At 50.1% G+C, this 24,779-nt stretch overlaps 1 protein-coding gene and 1 long non-coding RNA gene across 2 annotated transcripts in view; both read right to left on the bottom strand.

Moving 5' to 3' along the window:
• LOC120380075 (collagen alpha-1(VII) chain-like) overlaps positions 1-9,296 on the bottom strand; it is a 68,487-nt gene extending 59,191 nt beyond the window's left edge. Inside the window, exons 1-6 of the mRNA XM_039497604.1 lie at positions 8,845-9,296; positions 7,143-7,302; positions 6,136-6,229; positions 5,588-5,761; positions 3,067-3,227; positions 445-574 (exon numbers count right to left, since the gene is read on the bottom strand). Of these exons, the coding sequence (XP_039353538.1) occupies positions 445-574; positions 3,067-3,227; positions 5,588-5,761; positions 6,136-6,229; positions 7,143-7,302; positions 8,845-8,897 (772 nt within the window). The 5' untranslated portion in view covers positions 8,898-9,296. The remainder of the gene's footprint in view (positions 1-444; positions 575-3,066; positions 3,228-5,587; positions 5,762-6,135; positions 6,230-7,142; positions 7,303-8,844) is intronic.
• A 5,067-nt stretch (positions 9,297-14,363) lies between these two features.
• Positions 14,364-23,413, bottom strand: LOC120395662. Its single transcript, XR_005592735.1, has 3 exons — positions 23,348-23,413; positions 16,121-16,260; positions 14,364-14,405 (listed from the first exon to the last, which is right to left on the bottom strand). It is a non-coding gene; the product is annotated as an uncharacterized LOC120395662 (long non-coding RNA).
• Between the last annotated feature and the right edge of the window lie 1,366 nt (positions 23,414-24,779).

The following is a 24,779-nucleotide window of genomic DNA, read 5'->3' as shown; positions in this document are numbered from 1 at the left end:
ACTGACACCCTCAAAATAGAGCTTCTGGGGAACACAAAGTCATGCATAGGCCTCGTGCCCATTCTCTGCACTGGGGTGAATTGCACCCTTGCTAGGGATTATTGCAGGACTCCGTGGCGCATGACAGAGTCCCTTGAAATAACTAAGTCCCTGATCCTGCCCCCATGAGCAGACCACTGTACCAATGCTAAGCCCCCATGGGCCCAATGCACAAAGCAACTTGCAGAGCCATGGCCTAAGCAAGCTCACCCATTCTCAGGCACTTGGAAATTATATTAAATCGGACACCATCGCTGATAAATTAGATACCATGATTCACTAAACCAGACATTATCGAATGCTTCCAAGGCAGCACCCAACACACACAGGTTCCAGGCTGGCTTCTAGACACACCAACAAATACCGTAAATAACAAGGGGAGCAGTTTCCAAAGGACACACTCACTCGTCTTCCCTTTGACGGACGTTGACTCCCCGAGGGTATCCTTGTAGACCGCCAGGACCGTGAAGAAATAGTTCGTGTCAGGCTTCAGATCTGACACCAGCACGGTGCTTTTGTTGCCATCCAAAACAATCTGTCACAGACGAAAGAAAAGAGGTGCTTAGCCGGCCGCTGTCGGGCAAAGCAGGCTCAGACTCCGAGGAGCTCCGCAACGAGCCATGCAGATCTGGAAGGATGGTGCTAGAATGCTACTCAGGAATTCAAGCATTTTGACAGCAGGATCTATTCCCTTTGATTTGACTGGGTGTTGGAAGGGGATTTTCCCTCTCTACACTTACAACCAAGGATGTAAACACCATGAAAGGGAAGCCATTACAAAGAAGAACCTGGTTTGATCCAAGGCCACGTCCTCAAGTCAGTGGGAGACTTTCCATTAATGTTGAAGGCCTTTGGATCTGAAGCAAGGGGATGAAATTGGTAAGTGAAAAATGTAGGCTGAATATTTATTTCTGAGTTTTAATTGTATAGAAAAACTCTCCAGAGCAGTGTCTCTTGCTATGTGCATGTACAGCTCCTAGCACAATGAGGCCCGGATCTCGGTTGGGGCTACTGTAGCGTAAATAATAACAACTATCAAGGTAACACTGAATGCTGGACCAGAATCTGCTACTCTTACCCTGAGAAGTCCCTTACTTTGTGAGTGGGCCCACTGAAATCAGACGCTATGTAGAGCACCGCTCATTGTGAGTTGGGGTGGCGGCATCTGGTCCAATGAGATAAGAGATTACTATTGTTTACTGGCTTCGTGCTGGTAGCGTGCTCCATACTGCCCTGATGCCCCAAAGACTGGAAGCAGAAGAGCGAGCGTGTTACAAGGAAGTGGGCTGTTCTCACGTTCTACCCAATAGAAGACTGGAAACACCAGGCTGCCTCTGAGAGAACCTGGTCATGAGATTTCCAGCCTCAGCTCAAGACCAAGGAATCAGGGTGGTTCGGGACAGAAAAGAGCCATTAGCTTAATCCTTCCCTTCTCCCGCCAGCACAGATGTAACAGGCGGCTTTGATGGCTGTAATTATGGCTCCCTCTAGCGGCCGGCCCCGGATTTAAGAACTGCCTTCTACATACCCACAGTTACCGGAGCTGCTGCTTTAACTCAAGTGGCTGTGCTGTGGGTGCTGAACGCCCCCGGTTCAATTCCCACCACCATCTGCGTGTGTGGACATGATTCACTACCCCTGAGCTAGTGTGGGATGAAAAGCTGAACATCTGAGTGCTGATCCACCCTAACCAGACCCCTGAACTATACAAATTGGGATCCTGGCCAATCGCTAGCCTGGATGGCCCAGTGGCTCCGGGTGTTGGCCTGACCCTTGGGAAACTGGGGGTCAGTTCCCTGTTCTGCCCCAGATTCCCTCTGTGACCTGGAGTGAGTCACCTAACCTCTCTGTGCCTCAGTTCCCCATCTGTATAATGGGGATACTAGCCCTGCCCTGCCTCACTGGGGTGTTGTGAGGACACATGCGTTGCAGATTGGGAAGTGCTCGGATACTACAGTAACATGAGCCACACAAGTATTACTATTTATTACTGTAGTGCTTGGGAGCCACAGCCATAGAGCAAGACTCCCTGGTGCTAGGTGCTGTACAAACACAGAACAAAAAGATGGTCCCAATAGATAAAGTGATGCTTGCATGTGCCAAATCCACGTCTTGAGGTAAAGTGGTTATAAATCAGCATCGCAATCATCCCCCTGACCCTTGAGGTATTTTCCATCCATTGACATGAGAAAGATCTTACAGCTGGACACGATAGGGTCTTCCCCTGTAGAGAGAACCCAACGCACCCTCCCAGCCTAGGGCTAAGGCCCACTCTCAATGGGGCAGCACTGGGAGCAGAATCTGGCCAATTACCAACAGACATCACAAGCGCCCACGTGCCCCACTCGTAAAGTGCAGCCTCTTCTAGTGGAAGCTGTTTGATCCTGCACCAGGACAGCCCAGCCCAGCCCCTTGTGAAAAGTGAGTATTGCTCTAGCGGTGTTTTAAAACGATGTATAATATTAACCACACCGGACCTGTATTTCAGAGGTCTGCTGCAGAGGCGGATTAAGATTTATTGGAGCCATAGACACAAAGGACATTTTGGCCCCTTAGTCCCTCCCTCACCATGAGGCCCCACCCCCTGCTCCTCCCCTTCCCCCTTAAGCCCCACCCCCTGGCCAGGCCAGAAGCCAGAGCTGGGCCATGGTAAGAGCTGCCCGGGGAGCCCGAGCCACTGTGGGGAACCTCGGAACCTCCACCTGCCCAGGCGGGGTTGCCAGGTGTCCAGTTTTCAACCGAACACCTGGTCAGAAAGGGACCCTCCCCGACGCTCCCCAGCCTGGTGAAAATGAGCGAGTGAGGGTGCGGGAGAGCAAGCGACAGAGGGCGGGGGGTGGAGTGATCAGGGTGGGGCCTTGGAGAAGGGGCGGGGCAAGGATGTTCGGTTTTGTTCAGTCAGAAAGTTGGCAACCTGTCCTGCCCTGGGACATTGGCCAAGATGGCAGCCATCACACTCAGAGTCTCTGAAAATCAGAGGATGACAAACATTCCATGGGCCAAACTCAAGGAAGGGAGGATGTCTACCTGCCGCTGGTCCTCAGAAATGAGCTGCCCGGTAGCGGAAAGTGAATTCAGGAGGACGTGGTATTCCATCACATTCCCCGTGGCAGGAGTCCAGGTCAGCCTCAAAGAGCTGTAACTTTGTTCGCTGACAAGTAAATCCTGGGGACCAACGATCTTCTCCACTAAAAGCAGGTCGGGAAATAAAACTCAGTGATTTGGGTTGTTAGAAACACTGCAGGACAGAACTCCTGGGAGGGCCTCTATTAACAAAGCTGCCATTCCCCTTCCAGAGATAGCCTTGAAAAGAAAACATCAGCCAAAGCAACCCAATTGCTACCACTGAAGGGGAGCAGCAGCTGGGCTCTAGATTTGTGCCAGGATCTAAAGATCTCACACATACCCCTATGGAGCAGTCCTAGAGAACTGATATGGGATGACTCCAACAGGGTTCTAGAAACATTCAGTAAAGTTCCACAGAAATTATTCTAAAAACCCACACAAAAAGAATGGCTTCTTTTTAGCTTCAGATGGATCCTGGATTCTTTCTGGGAGAATACACTATTACAATCTGTAGGATGGTCCAAAATGCTGTAGAAAAAAAATGAAAAAATAAATAGAAATATAGGACTTTTATAAATAAACATAGTATAGGGGGTGAGCAGCAGCCCAGAGGTAAAGTATCATCAGTTCCCTGATCCTCTGTCATCAGAGCAGAGAGTTTATCAGAGCTGCTATCCTGGCTAAAACAAAACTGCCTGTTAAAACACTCGGCCACATCACTACAGGCTTCACTAGAAGGCTTTTAAATGCAGGCTGGGAATGGGAGGGGGATGGAGCCCCATGCAGGAGGAGCATGCAAATCATCCCCTCCCCCTTGCCTTTTGGGTAGACAATCCTCTCTTTTCCTTTGAAACTTTTCAAGTCCAAAAAAGTTTCTTCGGAATCGCCACACACATTTGTGCTGACTGTGACAGCTGCTTTCAGAAACAAAACAAAACAAAAAAAAAAGCTGAAAGCTGACAGGTTTGACTTTTTTGTGATTTTGATTTTTTGATTTTTCATTTTTGATTTTTTTTTTTTTTTGTTTTAAAAAAAAAAAAAAAACAAAAAAAAAAAAAAAAAATTAATTTTGGGTTGACCAGAATAACCAGTTAAAAACAAACCAAAAGCTTTTTTTTTTTTTTTTTTTTTAAAAAAAAAAAAAAAAAAAAAATTTTTTTTTTTTTTTTTTTTTTTTTTTTTTTTTTTTTTTTTTAAAAAAATTCAAATAAATTCAGTTATTCTTCTCACTGCATTCTACCAGGCCATGTGATGGGGCAAATGAGGCAGCCTGAATCCTGGATGGATGATAGTGGGCTAATATAGGGGTGAGGGGGCCAGGCACAGCAGCCCTCATCTCTCTCCTCATCTCTGCTGCTCTTCCAGTGCCAGTGTGATCCACATCCACTGTCACCATACTGAAATAAACGCAATCAAGGACAGTGTGGTCACTGCCCTCTGAATGACAAACCAGATGTACTGGCGGCTGGCTGCTTTTTAAAGAAGAGAAACGTCTGAAATTATCCCCTGGGGCGCGGCCAGCTGCTGCCACCACGCGGGAGCTGGGCTTCTCTACTGGCTGTTTCATTGCAGTGTAGACATCATAGAATCATAGACTATCAGGGTTGGAAGGGACCTCGGGAGGTCATCTAGTCCAACCCCCTGCAGGACCAATCCCCAACTAAATCCCAGCCAGGGCTTTGTCAAGCGCGACCTTAAAAACCTCTAAGGAAGGAGATTCCACCACCTCCCTAGGGAACCCATTCTAGTGCTTCACCACCCTACTAGTGAAAAAGTTTTTCCTAATATCCAACCTAAACCTCCCCCACTGCAACTTGAGACCATTGCTCCTTGTTCTGTCATCTGCCACCACTGAGAACAGTCTAGATCCATCTTCTTTCAAACTCCCCTTCAGGGAGTTGAAGGCTGTTATCAAATCCCCCCTCATTCTTCTCTTCTGCAGACTAAACAATCCCAGTTCCCTCAGCCCCTCCTCATAAGTCATGTGCTCCAGCCCCCTAATCATTTTTGTTGCCCTCCGCTGGACTCTCTCCAATTTTTCCACATCCTTCTTGTAGTGTGGGGCCCAAAACTGGACACAGGACTCCAGATGAGGCCTCACCAGTGCTGAGTAGAGGGGAATGATCACGTCCCTCGATCTGCTGGCAATGCCCAAGCAGCTCCAGCCTGAGCCTGGGCTCTGGAACCCCATGAGTGGGGAGAGTCTCACAGCTGGGCTGCAGCCCAAGCCCAAACATCTACACCACAATTGACCAGCCCTGTAGCCTGAGCCCCATGAGCCTGAAACAGCTGAAACGGGCCAGTCCCCAGGGGTTCAAATGCTGTGTGGACAAACCCTACAGGTCGCACATGCCCTAAAAGTCCATCGATGTGAATAAATGGGATGCAAGAGAGGAAGTCTAATGGGATGTAGGAGTCCCCCCAGAGAAAGGGGCTGATTCAACCAAACAGAAAATAAGAGTGGGCAGGGGCCCAGACTCACCGTTCATAGCCGGCCTGGTGGGGCGCGGAGGCTCGGAGGCCGTGACACAGAGCCTTCGGGAGAGCTTAGGGGACACGTTACCCAGCAAGTGGAAATCTTCAGTGTAAAGCACATGCTCCTCGGCGGGCTTGGAAGCTAGTTTCCTCAGCTCGTTCCTGTCGGCATTCTTAATTCCTAAAGGTGCCGGGGTGGGGAAAGGAAGGGAAAACAAGAGGCCTGATTCGCCATTGCCTTCTACCCGGCGTCGCCATTTACAGCTTCCTCCAAAGTGGAGCAGAGAATCAGACCCAGTGTTCAGAGGTGTATTCCCATGGCGTAGATGCAGTTCCCTTTGCTGTGTGTTCCTTTGGGGTATATGCGATATTTTGTAGTGTATAGCCCTTGGTCTATGCAGTATTCTGTGGTGTAGATCCTATAGTGTATGTATATATATATATATATATATATATATATATATATATATATAGCACGCATTCGTGTACACCCCTCCATGTATACACAAAACACAGAGGTGACATTCTCAACGTCTTCATTTCTACCATACCTACCCACAGCAAACACTGTCACGCCTCTGTCCTGTAGAACCACGGCCGCATCTTCAACAGAATCGGCAGATTTCCCATCTGTGATTAAAACAATGATCTGCAAGGAAGCAGAGTCACAGCCAGGTAACCAGGGTGTCCAACGTGTGCAATTTGCAACACATACGGCGATTGACCACCGTGCTGTACCGGTGGGTGAGGTGCTTCCTCGGAAAGCCAGGCAAGGAAGGAGCCAGGCTGATGACCCTGGAAAGGGGAGTCTGCTGCTTCTCCATGCAATAGGAATCGCATCCATGCAAGCTTCCTTCCCCGCACACCTTCTACTGCCCAGCTAGTGCATCTCAGACACCAGGAACCCATGGCCCATTGTCCTGAGACCAGCAATGAGCCATCAGATGGTAACCACTCTAAGCCACTATCAACCAGGGCCAGATCAGAAACGGTGGCTGGAGTGAACGGCTCCGTACCCCACTGCTCACTCCTCGGCACCACCTTAGTAGCCACCTCCTTGGAGCAGTCAGCTGAGAAGAATGGGCCAGACAGGCCACACAACGTTCCCTTTGCCCTGTCTCTTGTGGGTCTGCAGAGCAAACAAGAACTACTGTGTCTTAATTTGAGGCTTCCCAGAATTCAAAGTCCCTAGCAGGGAAAGAAATATGCAGCATTTCAATTTGGGGAAGCAGGTGACCCAGTCAGGAGAGGGCTTCTTTAATAAGAAATTACAGCCATGCCCGATTTCATTGCTGCTCTGCCATACTGGGCTACATGTTCTCCAAGAAGACCCTCCAGGAACACACAATCCATTCACCACGTCAGCAGTTCTTCACGTAACCGGCCCTAACACAGGGTGACTCTTTGTCCCCCTCTAGAGGCTAAGCCATGTATAGAGGGTCCTGAGTCTGCTACTGCTATCAAGCTAGCAAAGCTGTTCCTTTAGCTCAAGCACTAAAGGCTCATGCTCTTAGATGCAGAAGTCCTGAGTTCAACCCCATGACCATGTGGGGCAGACTGACCTTTGCTGCATCTCCTCTTGCTGCTGCCGGACTGAAGACCACATGGGCTACAAACGCCAGGGCATCCCCTGTTTTGACACTGCCCCCTTGGAACGAGAGCTCCCTGACGGCCACCAGCACCTCCTCGATGGTGACGTAATCCATCAACTCGATACTCATCCTGGGAGCAGGAAGAAAAGGGAGGCGCGAAAGAGAGCGTTTATTTCGCATCCCCCATGAATCACAGTAGGGATCATACAAACAATATCTAAAGGCATAGGCCAGCACGCCAAACCTCAGCTCCTCCTGAGAGGAAAGGGAACGTAGGGTCAGTGAAAGGACATCACAGGCGGATACACCAACTCTCTTTGCTCCCCTTCTTCCCACTGAAATGTCGTGCCACTGAATGAGGGATATTGATCTCCAGGGTGGGGCCCAGGGGGTAAGGCATCTACCACTAGTACCAGTCAAACACGGTGGAGTTTCCAACCCAGACAATTTTTAAATCAAGGGTGGATGTTTTTCTAAAAGATCCGCTCTAGGAATTATTCGGGGGAAGCTCTCTGGCCTGCATTACCCAGACACTCACAACAGTCCCTTCTGGCCTTGGAATCTATGACTCTAAGGGGCTGTCTACAAAGCAATTCAACGCCCACAGCTGGCTCACGTCAGCTGACTCAGGCTCACAGGGCTGTAAAACTCCGGTGTAGACATTCGGGCTCAGGCACCTACACCGCCATTCTACAGCCCCACGTCAGTGTGCGAAATAACCGAGCTGAATCCAAAAAGCGTTATTAAACTATATGGAGGGTGATGGTGCTTTCCATCACACAAGCCCACTGGGACTGGTTCTCCTTAATCTGATGCCAGTTCTATGTCAACGCAACTCCACTGGCTTCACCAGGAAGGGAGATGACGAAGAGGCTACGAATGCCATTGCCCGTATGCATGGAACTGAGGGCAGCATTGGGAAGCTTCCCCAAGACGGTTTTACTGGGACAAGGGACACCCCCCTGGCTGGCTCTGAGCCAGATTTTTAAAAGGATTCAGGCCCCTAACTCCCATTGAATTCAGTTTGAGGAAACCTGTGAGGATCTGGGCCTTTGTCACCCCCATCCAGCAGGCTGCAGATTGGAACTTGGAAAATGCACAAGAAGCCCAACCCTTAAATAATCATGTCAGCTACCAGCACACGACCGCTGTGTCTTTGCTGTGTAAGGATCTAGGGTATGGTCATTTTGGAAGTGGAGGGTGTATTTGGATGGCAGAGGGACGGTTCCAGGCTTCAGCATGTCGCTGAATCTCACTGCTGAATTATGGAATAGCCAAATGAAAGTAATCATTCAATATAAGCTCTCCAAGCCTTCATACACCACCACCAGAGCTAGGGGTACATAAGATCGCCCATAGGCTGATCAGATGTCCTGATTTTATAGGGACAGTCCCACTATTTGAGGTTTTGTCTTATATAGATGCCTATTACCCCTCAACCTCTTCCCAATTTTTCACGCTTGCTGGCTGGTCACCCCAGTTGCCCATCACCCATGGCATCTGGTGGGGCCTCAGGCCAAGCCCCAGTATTTTTAAATGCACCTTTCCTGTTCTAAATTTGAATGCGCCTTTCAATGGATTATGGTTCACATACACCCACTCCAGCCTCACGGCCAGACAGAGATGGGACTTAGAGACTCTCTGTGTTGACAGGAAATGAAGGTTTGCCGACCTTGGCTTCTCCGCGTAGAGCGCCACTCCCAGCCGAACACCCTCTCTGCCCATTGCCACGTTCTCGAAGGAGAGGACCACACTGTAGATGAAGTCTTTGATCAGCCGGAAGTTCCCTTCCCCCACGCTCCAGGACTCACCCACCAGGAACAAGATGTCGGCCACCTCCGCCGTCCCACATGCTGTGGGGAGAAGAACAGAGGGGCTGCGTGGGCTGAGAGGCTGATTCTGTTCCACAGAGCTTGTAACGGACCAACTAGCGTATAAACCATCTGAAGGAACATCAGCGCTGCGGAGTCACCTAACTCCCCCAACAATACTGCAGCTGGCCCAGATAGACAAACCCTTTGCAATGCTCTCCATCTTAGGTAATGACATGGCTGCCATCGCCATGGCATCTGAGCGCCTCACAATCTATCAATGGTCTCACTGGGGAACTGAGGCACAGACAGACTAAGGCCCACATCTTCAAAAGGTATTTTGGCGCCCATTTGCCATTGAGTTCATTGGTGATCTCAGTCCAGAAGGGTTCATGGTATTGCTTTAAGGATCTGAACCTAAATGACCGGCCGGAGGTCACGTAGGGAGGCCTGTGGCAGGGCAAGGAATTGAACCTAGCACTCCCACTGGGCCATCCTTTCTCTCTGATATAAATAATTGGACAGGCACCGACTTCCTCTGTCCCTGCGGGGGGGGGGGGTGCTCAACCCCCACTCTGCCAGGCCCCACCCCCACGACGCCCCTTCCCCCAAATCCCAACCCCACCTCACCTCTTCCTATCCCCACTCTGCCCCAGGCCCTGCCCTCACTCCACATCTTCCCCCAAGCCCCCACCCCGCCTCTTCCCACCCCACTCTGCCCCGCCCCATTATGTCCCCCCCAGCGCCTCCTACACGCCAATGAACAGCTGATTGGGGTGGGTAGGAGGTGCTTGGAGGGAGGGGGTGGAGCTGATCGACAGGGCTGCCGGCGAGCAGGAGGCGCTGGGGGGGAGCGGGAGGAGCTGATTGGTGGGGCTGCTGGTGGGCAGGAGGCAGTGGGGGTGGGGAGATGCTGATCTGCAGGGCTACCAGTGGGTGCTGAGCACCCATATTTTTTTCCATGGATGCCCTGGAGCACCTACGAATAATGGGCCAAATTGTGGCCTCAGTGACACCTGTACAAGCAACCTCATTCACAGCCTGATTGACTGGAACCTCGCTTCGACTAGGGGTAAGCCGGGAGGCACTTCAGGAAGTCAACAGGGTCTTGTAGGTACGCAACCTGTTTAAGTGAGCAGAGAGTCAGACCCAGCAGGGTCACACGGGGCTCAAGAAAAACAGAATTGGGATCGGTGTGTAAATCACTAAATTTCATTTTTCATGCCTTTGCAGAAGGAGTGGGTAACATAAGATCAGCCAGACTGGGTCAGACCAACGGTTAAATCTAGCCCAGTATCCTGTCTTCTGACAATGGCCAGTGCCAGGTGCTTCGGAGGGAATAAACAGCACAGGGCAATCGCCGAGTGAGCCATGAAATTATGAAATATGAGCCAGTTGCATATTAAGTAAGTGGCTTTCGCGAGTTTCGAAGGCTGAGTTTCAGTGCTCAGGAGCGCTTCGGCTTGGTATCATTCTGACGCAGCCTGGGTAACGCTGCTCCTAGAACAGAGTCAATATCTGATGTCTCAGTTCAGGGCCCGAACCAAAAAAATCCGGAAGAAAATTTCGTTTGAACAAAACATTTTGTTTAACCTGAAACAATGGTTTTTGTTCCAAGTCATTTGTGGGTGTTTTTCACCCTTTCTTTGGTCGGCTGGACTAGCTTAATTTCCAAAGAACGTGCCGTTTCCAAACGAGTGGGCATGTTTTGTTTGAAATGATCCAAACAAGCCATTCTGGCTTTTTCAAAATACAGTGGGGGTTTTTGGCCAAGACTATTCACTGAATTTGGTAAATAGTTTTGATACCCCCCCCCCCGCCCCAATGCATCTTTTACTGAATTTACTATTCACTGAAAAAATGTCACCCAGTTCTAGTCCCTTGCTCTCCATTTGCTCCCTAATTCCACTTCCTGACATTCAAAGAGATCTTGCTCCTATTCCACATTAACACTTAGGGTACAAGTAAACCAACAGCACGGGATGGATTCAGTCCCCTTTCTGCTGCTCTGTACAAAACACACTGCTGGGAAATTTCCCTGGAACAGGGCAATGTAAGCAGCTCTGTGCCACCCAGCCAGAACCACAATCAGAAGACCTTGTGCCCCAGCTGTGCTGAACGGTGGAACAGCCTCTAGCAGCCTTGCAAGGTTGGTATATGTTAGAGTCACCCCAGGGCTGCTCCACTTGTGCCAGGGACTTCGCTAGCTCACAAAGGGTATGTCTACACTGCAATAAAAAACTCACCACAGCCAGTCGCAGAGCCTGGGTCAGCTGACTCGGGCTTGCAGAGCTATAATTAGCATTGCAGATATTCAGGCTTAGGTGGGAGCATGGGCCTGGATCCCCTATGAGTGGGGAGGTCCTCAGAGCCCAGGTTCCAGTCCATGCCTGAACACTGCAATGTTATAGCCGGGGGCTGCGGGAAGCGGCGTGGGCCAAGGGATATGCTGGCTGCTGCTTCCCACAGTCCCCATTGGCCTGGAATGGTGAACTGCGGCCACTGGGAGCTGCGATCGGCTGAACCTGCGGACGCTGCAGGTAAACAAACCGTCCCAGCCCACCAGTGGCTTTCCCTGACAGGCCGCATGCCAAACGTTGCTGATCCCTGCTTTAAACCATGATTTGAGGACTTCAGTCACTCAGCCAGAGGTTAGGGATCTATTACAGGAGTGGGTGGGTGAGATTCTGTGGCCTGTGATGTGCAGGAGGTCAGACTAGCTGATCATGATGGTCCCCTCTGGCCTTAAAGTCTACGAGCCAGGGAGGACTGAGTTTCATTTAATGAACGTCAAGGCATGTTTCACTTTAAAACGTTTAATCTGTTTTAATTGAATTTTGTATTCAGCAGGCATTGCACACCAACATTTCATGGACAGAAAGCTGGCGACTGGGTGGGACACTCTGATAATTTAATAACATAAATCCGCTATATTCCCCATAATTTTAATGTCTTTACTTAGGTGGGGGATGGGTTTGCAAGCTTGAAGTTAAAATTTTAATAAATGTTTCTCTCCCCATTTCATGCAAACAGTGATTTGTTATTGTAGGGTTTCTAGAGGGCTGGAGTAAACACACAGGTTTGTTAGCGTTAGGCTGTTTACAGTGGTCTCCTAGCGCAGAGTCATTCATGAATGCTTGGCTGATGCGAGGGTTTGTTGCTGCAGAATTGTTCACAAGGCCTGGGCGGAGCTCATTGGGTTGTTATTGTGGAGTTGCTCGTGAGCATAGGGCTGCACTCTGCTTTGTTACTCTAGGCTGCTCATGGACTCAGGGCTACACACTGGTTGGTTATTGTAGGGTTGCTCATGAGCACATCTGTAACACGCTGGCCACTCTGGAGCACCAATGGTCATTGCTAGGAGCCCTCTTCAGGTCTTTAAAACTGAAGGAAAAATACAGAATTTTGGACCCAGTCCTGTACCTCTGACTCCTGTAACTAAAGGGCTACTCACAAGAGTAAGAGGGCCACAGCTGAGCTCTTGGAGCCTGAGTGATTCTTTTAACCCCAGAATAACAAGATTTCGCTATTGCTGTTTTAACTGGCACTGGTATCTCCAATATTCCCGTGAATCAAGAGACCCTCTGGGGAAGTCAAAGCCAAATTCTGTGGATCCCCTTTCCCGGAAATCTCAACATGAGTTGCCAGAGAGAAGGGCCTGTCCCTTTCCCAATTCCCCCGCCCCAACCCTTTTCAATCTATGCATCATCCGCGTTCTCCGGAGAGGATGGGCGAAGATTTAAAAGCAAAACAAGAGGGTGCTGTGGTTTGAAAATCAGCCTGCAATTGGTATACAAAGCACCGAGCACACTGGGTACTACGTGCAACACAAATAGCTCCCACGGGGGGCTTTTCACCTTTGGCACCAATCCTGCAAACACATATACACATAGGCCTAAGCGTCTGTAGGATCGGAGCCTTTGCTACCTACAGGGTAGGTAATCCTGTCATCATTACTTACAGCGTATGTCTGCACTGGAGCTGGAGGTAGGTTTCAGACAGGATTGTGCTCGAGGTGGCTAACCCATCCTGCCACTCTCACAACCATGATTATGCTGCTATTTTTAGCACACTAGTTCCACCAGAGCTAGTGTGGGTACGTCTGCCTGAGGTGGAAATTACACCTCCAGCTCCCTGTGGGTGTAGACACACCCTCGCAGACAGTCAGTGCACTGCAAGGGGCCTGAATCTCCACTGCCTTCCTTGAATTGTCATTTACCCCAGGCGGAGAAGCTGTAGGCTGTTACCATCCTTGTTTGGATCCCCTTTGCACGGATGGATATGACCACTCAAGGCGGATCAGTCCTGAATAGCGTCACTGAAATCCTCTGTGTCAGGGGGCAGCGGCAGGTCAGAATTCTGTTGTGAATAACAGTAAGTGCATATACCGTGAGCCAGCACGCCCCTGTGTGGACGGGTGCAGGGTTGCAGATGAGCCTTTACTTAATTTGCCCCTCATCCAGGGGATCAGCAAGTGCAAACAGCCAGTGACGTGCGAGAGAGCCCCTGCTTGCAGAGACTCATTTGTCAACCGAAAAGCCAACGCAGAACCATGAACAAAACGTTAACCTCAACGTCCCAGTGGGGTGACTGGGTCATTCTTCAGCCATGTCCCTCACCTGAGTCCACTGAACATCTCTACCCGGTCTCCCTCTAGTGCTCTCTTGGTGCCAGTCTCTTCCCCGGCTGCTAGGCCTCTTGCCCCTACTGGAGTAACATCGTTCTCTGGAGTCTCAGGTCCAGGGAGCTCTGCGTGCTGTGACGCGTCCCCAGGGACAGCGGGCAATCCTTGCCAGGCCAGGCTTCCGGCCAACGTCTGGGGGACAGGTGGTAAAGCCCTCTGACTAGGAGGCTCCCCTCTCTGGGGGCGCCTCTTACAGGCTCCCCATCCTGGTAGGTTCCCCAGAGAGCTCCCCTTCGAGGCTCCCTGTTCTGCCCTCTGCCTCCGGCCTCCCTCAGTCTCCTATCTCCCTTTGGAGTTCATGCTAACTGAGCTCTGATAACCTTTTTTAGGTCCAGGTGCTTCTTTAGTAATCAGTCACCTGGGGCAGTCAATTACCCCCAGGTGGGACCCTCATAAGGGCAGTCACGGGCAGGCTGGGCCCTAGCTCCCATAAAGAGCAGCTGCCCCTTGACAAGGGCCTTCAGAGCCATGCAGGACCAGGCCCCAGCTTGGCACTGCAACTAGAGAGCGTTCGGCCTGGCTGGATCAGGCACCTGATGCTGTCTTTGAAAGCATGTGATGTTAAGCATATCTGGATTGGTGCCTTTTGGAGCAAATACCAACATAGACAGCTATATTAATCACAGGGGGATATGATTTTATTTGAAATTTTCCATGCACTTCCGAAATTACCCCGTTTCATCCATCAAAGGTTTGCCAGAGACATCTGTAAACGTTGATTTATTGCACTGTTCCAGGCTGCGAATTAAATACCATTATAGTCAAAGATATTGGCTTAATTGACGGGCAGGAATTTAATCAAGTTAATTTTGCAGCCAATTCCTAAGCTACCATTAACCCCTTGCTGAATTTTCAGAACGTTCCAGGCATGTTCTTAAAAGCTTAGAGCCCAAGCGTGTCTGGCAAGCCCTGTGCTTCTCTTTGAATTTCTGCAGAGCACAGCATAGTCTAGGCAGCTGGATCCTTATGCCCAACCAAAGACTAGCTGGGCACTGGATCAGTCTCTGCCTGTGAGAAGCAGCTTGGAGACCTTATGGACTGAGTTTCAGCAGTAGAAAGTCACACCCATTTTGAACTATCCAGTTGTAGTGGCCCTTTCACCCCATATGGGTCACCAGCAGGGTTTGAACCTACAACCCTCAACCACAGAGCTTTACCACTCAAGCCAAGGGGCAATGCTAGCAGCTAACTGCACAGTAAGCTATTATCCTCGGTGCACAGACACTAGAGAGGTGTACAACAAGCTTCAACAATATGTTATGAAAGCAGATTTTTGGTGAACCCATTGCACCGATTCTAGTGTGCACGGAGTAGAAACATGCCCGCTGAAGTGCGGGGGGCTAGGTAGTGAGAGACAGCTCGTTATGCTTTGTCCCATGCTGCTGACAGCACATAGACTAAAATCCTGTCACCGTGGTAGTGCAGTGCCTAGTGCCTGCCTCCTGTGCTGACCTAGGGGAGATGCAGGTGGGGCACAATGGGGAGCAAACTTCCTCCTTCGTAGCTGAAGCAGCCTACGTAGGGCATTGTTACAGCCTCCCTCACCATGGGGGGAGATGGGCGGACCCACATGGTGACAGATTTCCTCACTCACTCACATAGCTCCCCCTCCTACATCTTTCCTACTAGCTCCCCTCGACAAGGGCCTCTCCAGACACAGAGAGGTGGGCTGGACTCTGCAGCGCTAATTCCTCACTGCCATGTGCCTGGGGCGGTCACTTACACCTGTGCTGCGTGTGAAACACAAGCAGATCAGAGCAGCGGCATGTCACGCCCATTTGCACAGATCCAAGTGCCCTGGCAGTGCCCCTGCTCGCTGACACGCAGTTCTTGGGATTACTTTCTAATGCCATACGTGGGGCCAAAGAAAATATCAGAGGGGAGATTGTGGCTGATGGAACGAGTGGGAGCATATGAGACCTTGTGCCATTTTGATACCCTAACTGGCCCTGTGTGGCATTAAGAAAAGCCAGCGGAAAACAAATGCAAACCCCAAGGTTGTCTGCTTGGTGGCTGACAAATGCAGATGGACACTGATAGAGATCAGGATGAGAACTATGCGGAGGGACCAGGGGTTACGGTGGGATTCTTACATCTTCCTCTAAAACATCTGGCACTGGCCAATATCAGAGACAGGATGAACCATGGGACCGATACAATCTGGCACTTCCCACAATCCTCTTTGGTTTCTCACAGCTCACATGTCTTGGCTTAGTAGGTATGATCCTATCTATGATTCACTGCAGAGACTATTTAGCCTGCTAGTGTCCAGTGATAATGGCCTGTGATCTTGATGCTAGAGATCCTAGGTTCAAGCCCCACTAGTATCTCCAAGTAGTTACAGCTCATTACACTAGCAAATACAGCCACCTGGAAAAGACCTTAACTTCTCTGCCATGAGCATCTGCTACCCTGCTTTTGGGTCTGTTGGACACAGCACGTGACAGACGTACCTTCATGCGGAGCCAAGGCTTCAGACTGTGCCAAGAGGGCTGCTAGCGTCAGTATCTTGGCATATGACAATCTCATCTTCCTAGGGCAGAAACTCCTCCTAGGTCACCAGAGTTATTGCACAAGCCGAACATTGATGTGTCTGGAAGAGAAAACAGGGCTTAATGCAAATATAACACTGGTGAAGAGCGAAATCATCTAGTGATCCACAGGACAAGGGGGCAGTATTAGCTTCCTTTGCCCAGCCCAGTCCCTGGGCCTCAGTATTCACTTAGCCAGATGACTGCTAAGAGTGAGTCTCTTTGGCCTCTTAATTCCTTAGCCTCTGGCTGAGACAGCCAAGGGATACCTGTCCCCCAAGGAGCTGGGAGGAGAACTACCAACTCGTTTCACTTGTGCCTCCAAACAGGCACCAGATTTAACACCACTTGGAGAAACATTTTCAGATGCACCCACTAAATTTTGGAGCCTCAGCTTGAGATGTCCTGAATTTCTGAAGGCCCAAGCAACTGCAGCTACTGGAGGGATATAAAACCTTCTGCTTCAGGGCACAAGCACCTCACTAACTAATGGGGTTAGGAAACACTTCCCCTAGGGCAGGGGGTCTCACCCTTTTTCTTTCTGAGGCCCCCCCAACATGCTATAAAAACCTCCATGGCTCACCTGTGCCACAACAGCTGTTTTGTCTGCATATCCGGTAGATTAAAAGCCAGGGCTGGTGTTAGGGGGTAACGAGCGGGGCAATTGCCTGTGGCCCCACACCACAGGGGCCCTGCAAAGCTGAGCTGCTCGGAGCTTTGGCTTCAGCCTGCTTGGGTTCAGCTTTCTGCCCTGAGTCCCAGGAAGCCTAACATCAGCCCTGCTCTCTGGTTTATTTTGGCAGCTCCCCCTGAAACCTGCTCATGGTCCCCTAGCGGGTCCCAGACCCCTGGTTGAGAACTGCTGCCCTATGGGAAGGTTGCTCCATAACTCAAGCTTTCTTGCACCTTCCATGGAGACATCTGGTGCTGGCCACGGTCAGAGACAGGACACTGGCCTAGATGGTCCTGACATCAGATCCAGGATGACGGCTCCTACGTCACTTTAATTAATAACCTTCTCCTTCAGGCCAAGGCCAACCAGGAGTCATTTCATGCCCAGCTGTGAATGTCACGTGTGTGTAGAAAAAGGTGGTTAGAACAGAACGCTTTTGCAGCCCTTCTTACAGCAGTTGCTCTAATAGGAAGGAAAAGTCTGGGCATGTTCAAAGCACAAAAGTCAATGTGAGATCGGAGCACACAGCAGCTTCCGACACGACACACTCAGCTTCTCATTAGACTGTTTTACAGCTAACCTTTGGGTTCCTCACGCTTGTAGCTTGAGAACTGCTCTAATTAGCAGTTTTGCACACAGCCCCTGCAAATATCCCTCGTCATTGTGCAGTAGATCTGGAAAACACTTGTTACTGTCCATGTGTGACAGACACAATCCATAGCAAATGCTGATTGCCCATTAAGGCTACAGGATCCTCGCTCTAAGTAGCAATAACGGCAGCATTGCCAGAAGGGGTTTTATTCTTTCTTACGGGACGATAGGATATCCTCTCCTATTTTAAGCTTCTCCTCAATGTCCCAGACTGAATGGACACCACAGGTTTCACTATGGGCAACTTCCAGGAAATCACAGACATTAGAGAAAGAAATGACCTAATACATCATCCAGCCCAGCTATCTGCCAGTGTAGGACTGTTCCCTACAGTAAATAACATGTCATCGCTGAGCTACATTAGTATCTAATAAAGCTGCTGATTCCTCTTGGAAAAACCTCTTGGTTTTTTTCCATGCACAACCTTGGTGTTTCAGTCTAAAATTATTTGTTTCAGACGATGGAAAACAGCAAACAAGAAAGAACAAAAGTAAAGTCTTGAGGTGGGTGCACAGGGCAGGGTGAGAGAGAGAGAGAACAGGTTGCAGCAATAACATGGCTGCTGTCTCTGCGCTAAAGGCTCAGCAAATAACTGATTTTTCAGTTCTCACGGAATCTGAAATGTTGGGGACTTTTCGGTGAATTGAGAAAATCTGTTTGGGGTCTCGGGGTTGAACCGTAAATCCCAGGGCAGCATCGCAATCACTGGCTAATGGTTGTGAAGTGTTGTGGCGGCGGCAGCAGGCTCTTCCCCAGCCATTTTGGGAATGGCTTACACCGGTTGTGTCAAATTCACAAATAGTTCCGGACTGACCAACACTGCATTTTTCATCACGTAAACTATTCGTATAAAAAAACCGTCACTCCGCTCTGCTGCAAGGACAAGCTGAGATCTTCAGAAATGTGCAGTCCACCCTGCGCACAGTCACCCCACTGGCCCAGCTAGACACAAAGCTTTGAACACTATTCTGTGTCTAGACAACTCTGCTGTCCTTCGATGTGTTTTGTGTTTTTCTCTTCCTCCCCCCCCCCACCCACATTTCTTGAAACTTGTGCAGTAAATGTAGGTCTTTGTTGCCTAGCAGTGAGCCTGCTCCTACCCCTTATTCCTCATCTTCCGTTCCTGACACCACCATTAGTTGCTATGGAGATGGCTTGGAAGTTAAAAAAAAAAATCCTTCCAAGGCTTTTTATAAATTCCAATAAAGAATAAACACCAGGAGCGAACAAACTGCTAAGAACTAAAGCTTCTATGAGGAAAATAGGCAAGTCACTGGGCTGGGACTCGGGGAAACCCAGGTTCAATTCCCTGCCCTGTTACAGACTCATTGTGGCAAGCTTTTGTGCCTCACTGTCCCTTTTGTACCATGGGGCTCCTAAGACTTCCCTTCTGTCCTGTCTATTTCGATTGTAAGCTCTTTAGGGCAGGAACACACCCCGTGTTTGTGGAGCACCTAGTAAGATGGGATCCTGATCTTAGCTGGGGTTCCAGGTGCTAGTTTAATACCAATACTCATTTATGCCCCTCCAGAAAATACACAACACAGGCCTTGTTTCTCAGGGGCACCTATCTCTCCTCCACACATTTTTCTTCTCCAAAAATATAGTTCTAATGAGGGGACATTTGGGGTCTAGAGGCCTCGCCAGCTCATCTGCATCTAGAATTGTGACCCCAAAAGTAACAGAATGTGTTCTTCAGTCAGTAACATACATTACAATATAGAAGTCACCCGAGTAACAAATCCACAGGCACCTCGGATTATCCGGTCATCGCAATGCTGCACGCCACAGCCTCTCGGGATTTCCTGGTAACTGTGGGGGTAGAGCTTATGCGCATCTGCCTCTAATGCACAGGCAGCTACATATGAGCTAACAGGGAAAAGCTTGCAGGAGGGAAGCGTTCCAAAAGCGCCCAAGGGATTTGGGCACAGAGACGCTCACTTGTGCAGTCAAATCCCTTAGGTAACTTTATAAACCCCTTCTTTAGACCCTGTACTGCTATGACACCTAGTTGAGATGAACTCATTTCATCCAGCAATGGGCAGTGGTACATAAATACACCAGCCAGTCCATAGTCATCTACTGTTCTATTCACATCCTTATACTGCATGTGGTACATCGGTCCCCTATCTTAGAACACATCCCTGGCTGCCTTGAAATGCAGAACGCCCATATTACCTTATGGGTAGCAGTCATCGATCCAGCTCATGCAACTTAATGAAGGAAAGTACGTACGTCTGGAGGGCAGGCAGTGAACTAATGAGCTCCAATCATCCTGTCATCAAACTAGAAGCCAATGAGCATCCTCAATCCATACTGCCCCTTCTGGGTTTTTTTACAAGGAACCAGGTGGTCTCCTTCGCAAAGCTAGCCTTTCTCCCCACCCCCTGTTGCATCTGTCATACTGTATTTGGTTAAATGCAAAATTCAGACCCTGTCTTACTGTTTCATTTCCTTGGCTTGAATGGGACAAAAGACTTATGTGCAAGCTGCTCCAAAGACCTCGCCTCTCCAGGGCCGCCCAGAGGATTCCGGGGGCCCAGGGTCTTCGGCGGCTGGGGGCCCCTTCCGTTCCGGGACCCGCCGCCGAAGTGTCCTGAAGACCCGCGGCGGGACCCCCCCGCCGCCGAATTACCGCCGAAGCGGGACCCGCCGCCAAAGTGCAGCCCAGTCTTCGGCGGGAATTCGGTGGCGGGGGTCCCCGCCGTGGGTCTTCGGGGCACTTCGGCTGTGGGTCCCAGAATGGAAGGGCCCCCTGCTGCCGAATTACCGCCGAAGACCGGGCTGAACTTCAGCGGCGGGTCCCGCTTCGGCGGTAATTTGCCGGCGGGGGGTCTTTCCGCTCCGGGGCGGAAGGATCCCCCCCCCCGCCAGCGAAGACCAGGAGCAAAGAAGCTCCTGCGCCCGGCCCCACAAGAGTTTTCCGGCCCCCCCGGAGCGAGTGAGGGACCCCGCTCCAGGGGCCCCGAAAAACTCTCGTGGGGGCCCCTGCTGGGCCCAAGGCCTGGGGCAAATTGCCCCTCTTGCCCCCACCCCTCTGAGCGGCCCTGCGCCTCTCAGAGGTTATAGTCTCCTGGGTAGCAGGTTTCAGAGTGGTAGCCGTGTTAGTCTGTATCAGCAAAAACAACGAGGAAGTGGGTTATAGCCTACGAAAGCTTATGCCCAAATAAATTCGTTAGTCTCTAAGGTGCCACAAGGATTCCTCGTTGTTTCTCCTGGGTAGGTTTTATTTTTAAACCCTTTTCTCGTTTTGCTTAGCACGGCCCTTAGCACAATGGGGTTCTGGTCCACGACAGGGGATCTGTATTGCAGATGTTTCTGCGTTTCAGTGAATCAGCAGGAATAACAACAACACCAGCTCAAACCAGAATGCAAGGCACACTGAGGAACTAGGCCTGCGAGCTGTGCTTTGCCTCACAACACTCCAGCAATTAACTGTGCACAAATGAGCAAAGAGGAAAGCACATTGAAGGAGACGTCGGCAACGTAATCCAAACGGCCACAAATGGAGGAAGAGAGGGAAGGACAACTTGTTCTCTAAGACTTGGGGTGGGATTGTAATATAAAGAGGACCAATAAACAGAGAAAAGTGAGCTCTCTGTTGGCGATTTCCCCAGGCCCCAAAATCTTGGGGTGGCTCTGATGGGCCAGTTTGGGTGGAGGAGGAGCTCAGAGGGACACAATGATATTTTATTTGTTAATAGGCAGGTTTACAAATTCAAGGCTCAGTTTCACTGTGTGGTTCACAGGAACAGTGTGGGGATAAGAGGAGTCCAAAATATAGATGCATGAAAAGAAACGTCTAGAAAACCATAAGGCCAGCAGAAGAGTTTCCTTCACCGCTCCACCCCGCATTTCAAAGGAAACAGGGTTTCTGGTGAAACACTCTGAGGGCTGGTCCACACTAAGAACGGGGGTCGAACTAGGGTACGCAAATTCAGCTACGTGAATAGCGTAGCTGAATTCGAAGTACCCTAGTTCGAACTACTCACCCGTCCAGACGCCGCGGAATCGAAGTCCGCGGCTCCAAGGTCGACTCCGCCACCGCCGTTTGCAGTGGTGGAGTACCGGAGTCGACCGCGGCGCTTCCGGAGTTCGAACTATCGCGTCCAGATTAGACACGATAGTTCGAACTCCGAGAAGTCGAACTCACCGCGTCGACCCGGCTGGTAAGTGTAGACTAGCCCTGAGTGTATATCACAGCCATGCTGCAGCTAGCCCACCACAAGTAACAGCCTACTACTGCTGCTACTACAACCTAATGGATTTACTCCTTCGGCTCAAGTGGTAGCAATGCGGGGTGTGGTGCTGAAGAGCCCTACTTCAAATCCTAGTCATGACTTAGGGGAAGCAGAAGTCAAACCTGAGTATTGCAGCATTATCTACTGCACGAGAACCAGGAAGTGAAAGTGATTAGAAAGAAAAGTGAATTTGACCGTTCTGTACTCATTAGCCAAGCTAAGAGAAATACAAAAAGTAAACAAACAGGGAAAGAAAGTTGGATGCTCTATGGGCAGGGCCGGCTCCAGACCCCAGCGCGCCAAGTGCGCGCGTGGGGCGGCATTTTAACGGGAGGGCGGCGGGCGGGTCCGGCAGACCTTCTGCAGTCATGCCTGCGGGAGGTCCAACGGAGCCGCGGGACGACCGGACCTCCCGCAGGCATGACTGCGGCGGGTGCGCTGGTCCCACGGCTCGTGTGGACCTCCCGCAGGCATGACTGCGGAAGCTCCACCGTAGGCGCGGGACCCCGCAGGCACGTCTGCGGGAGATCCCGCGAAGGTGAGGGACCAGCACCCGGCAGCGCGAGCGGCGCAGCGCGCCGCCCTGCTTGGGGCGGCGGAATTCGTAGAGCTGCCCCTGTCTATGGGTATTAATCCAAAGTGCTATTACCCGGTAAACATTCTAAATCTGTGGGGTTTTCAACTTCTTCTTCATCTGTGATGTTATTTAACAATAAAATATCAATGGGAAAAAAACCATGAAAATACAGTTAAAAAATGACATTAATGGGATCTAGTCTAGCTGTAGGGGAAACAAGTCCTCCAGGGGTTTCGTACAAAAGAAAGAAAATTTCATCAGAATATACAGAGCCCAGACAAAGTGCATTAAACCTGATGGGCCTGTCTTCAGCTTGCCCAGGCATTTAAACCCATGCAGAGCAACAGCCATTCATATTGACTTTACCCAGGTCTAGATGACTGCAGAAGGTGCAGGGCCATGCCAGCTCCGGATGCACACCCCACATACGCCAGACATCCCTGGGCAGAAATGGAGTCCGTTAAATGTCTATGAATTTTTACCAGACCGCATCCCCTTGAACCGCACTGGACAAGTCGACAAAGTGGTTTCAAAAGCAATGTGTGCGTGACAGCTCACGGGTGCAGAAGCCAGGCAGAAAAACCAGCCCGTCTGCAAGCTCTGCATTCATATAAATGAAGGGGAAAGGGTCTCTTGTGGCCAAGCTTGGCTAAAAGAAAGTATAAACGGCTTTACTACTGCACAATGGGCCAGGTGGATTATGGACTCGCCCCCGCCCCCACCTTTCTCTGAAGACGCACACAGAGGTGGGACGCTGGCCTGAGTGGATCCTGAGGTCCTTGTGCAATGGCAAACGCTGGCTTCTCAGGGACAAGGTAGGTCTCAGCCCCAGCATTCAATATCTACTCTTGCAGTCCGTCAGGCTAGAGCAAGCTCCCTTTAGCTGACAAGCTCAGCCCCATTCCCTTCCTCCCCAGCTCCCTGGTAAGCTCTCTGCTGTGAGAAAATGCACCTGTGTTAGCCTCTGGACTGGGGGGGGGGGTGTTAACCCCATCTCTGCCACTCACCAAACAGGATCTGTATCTCAGGACAGCATTTTGGGATATATGCCTTGTACAGCAGGAATCAGCCTGGAAGGAGAAGAGAAAAATGGACTGAATAAGCAGCATGAGGCATCAAATGAAGTCAGCAAGCAAAACTAAAGGCGGACCGTAAGGTTTCTTTATAGCGGTGAAGCCACTGAAGCAGAAAGATGAGGCAGCCCATATGGTAGCGACTAAGGAATGATTTGTCACACCTGGTTTACATGAAAAAGTTGTGCCAGCATGGCGGGTTGTTGGCTGGAAGAACCCGCGCTGTAAACGCAATTTAGCTGACAGAAGCACTCTTCTGTCAACATGGCTAACGTCATTCAGGGAGGTGGTGGTGTTATGTCGGCAGAAGAACTCTTTCTGTTGGCATATGCAGCGTCTACACTAGGCTGCGTCTATGTAGGCTCTGCAGTGTAGACATGGCTGCAGTTACAGTCTGGCATGAATTTGTCTCTGCTGCAATAACTAAAGCAGAGCCAAACTTGCTGATTTCGGTCCCTGTGGGTCTGGACGGACATTTGAGTTGGGCTCAATTCATGTGGTTTTGTTCTAAGATTTGGGCTGATTTGAATCCAGCAGAGTGAATGCAGACACTCCCAATGAAACCGGGCAGTTCAGTTAAGCTCTTCGTGCTGCTTATAGATTGGAGGTTTAATTCAACCCTGGAACGTAGCAAATGCCATCCTAGATCAGTCTAGTGGTCCATAAAATCTGGTATCCTAATGACAGTACAAGGTGCTTCAGAGCCTACCAGCTGCAGCCTACAGATTGGATAAAAACTGTGCTATCCTTGCCACTACTTCATAGATATGGAGCTAAGTTTTATAGCCCAGATCAGGCCCTGTATCCAGAATTCAAACACTAAAGCTTAACTGAACTTTTTCACATTTCAACCAAAAAAAGTTTGCTTTGGCTCAAGAACTGGGCTGGGTCTTTGCTCATCCACACAAGTTACTGCTACCCTCAAAATATGCATGGAGGTTAGGTTCCAGCTGTGTACGAAATTCACAGATCCTGAGGGGGGCACTAATGCAAGGATGGGGAGCTGCCTGGCTTCCTCCAAATTCAGGGAAATAGTCACCAGTAAAACTGCAGAGGGAATGGATCAAACAGGTGTCAGCCTGACCCCAAAAGCCTCATTCTTCTGCATAGGGATGTGCCTCACTCTGATATATGGGGGACCACATTGCTGGGGAACAAATCCATATAGTGTCACGATTCCCACAGAAACCAAGATATTTAGGCGCATTGATGTCAGTGGGGATGAGGTGCCTAAATACCTTTATGTCCCTATAGGACTGGAGATGCCATCACTTAGCACAGGTCAGTTTTAACATAATGCATATGGAAAACCACCAATTGCTAATGGCAAGAGATTAAAGCTCCTGATTGGTTGCGAACGACACAC

This window comes from Mauremys reevesii, linkage group 1 (genome assembly GCF_016161935.1).
Source record: "Mauremys reevesii isolate NIE-2019 linkage group 1, ASM1616193v1, whole genome shotgun sequence".
In the NCBI taxonomy this organism is placed as follows: Eukaryota; Metazoa; Chordata; order Testudines; family Geoemydidae; genus Mauremys; species Mauremys reevesii.
The sequence above is the reverse complement of the archived record's forward strand: the minus strand, read 5'-3'. Positions and strand labels throughout refer to the sequence as shown.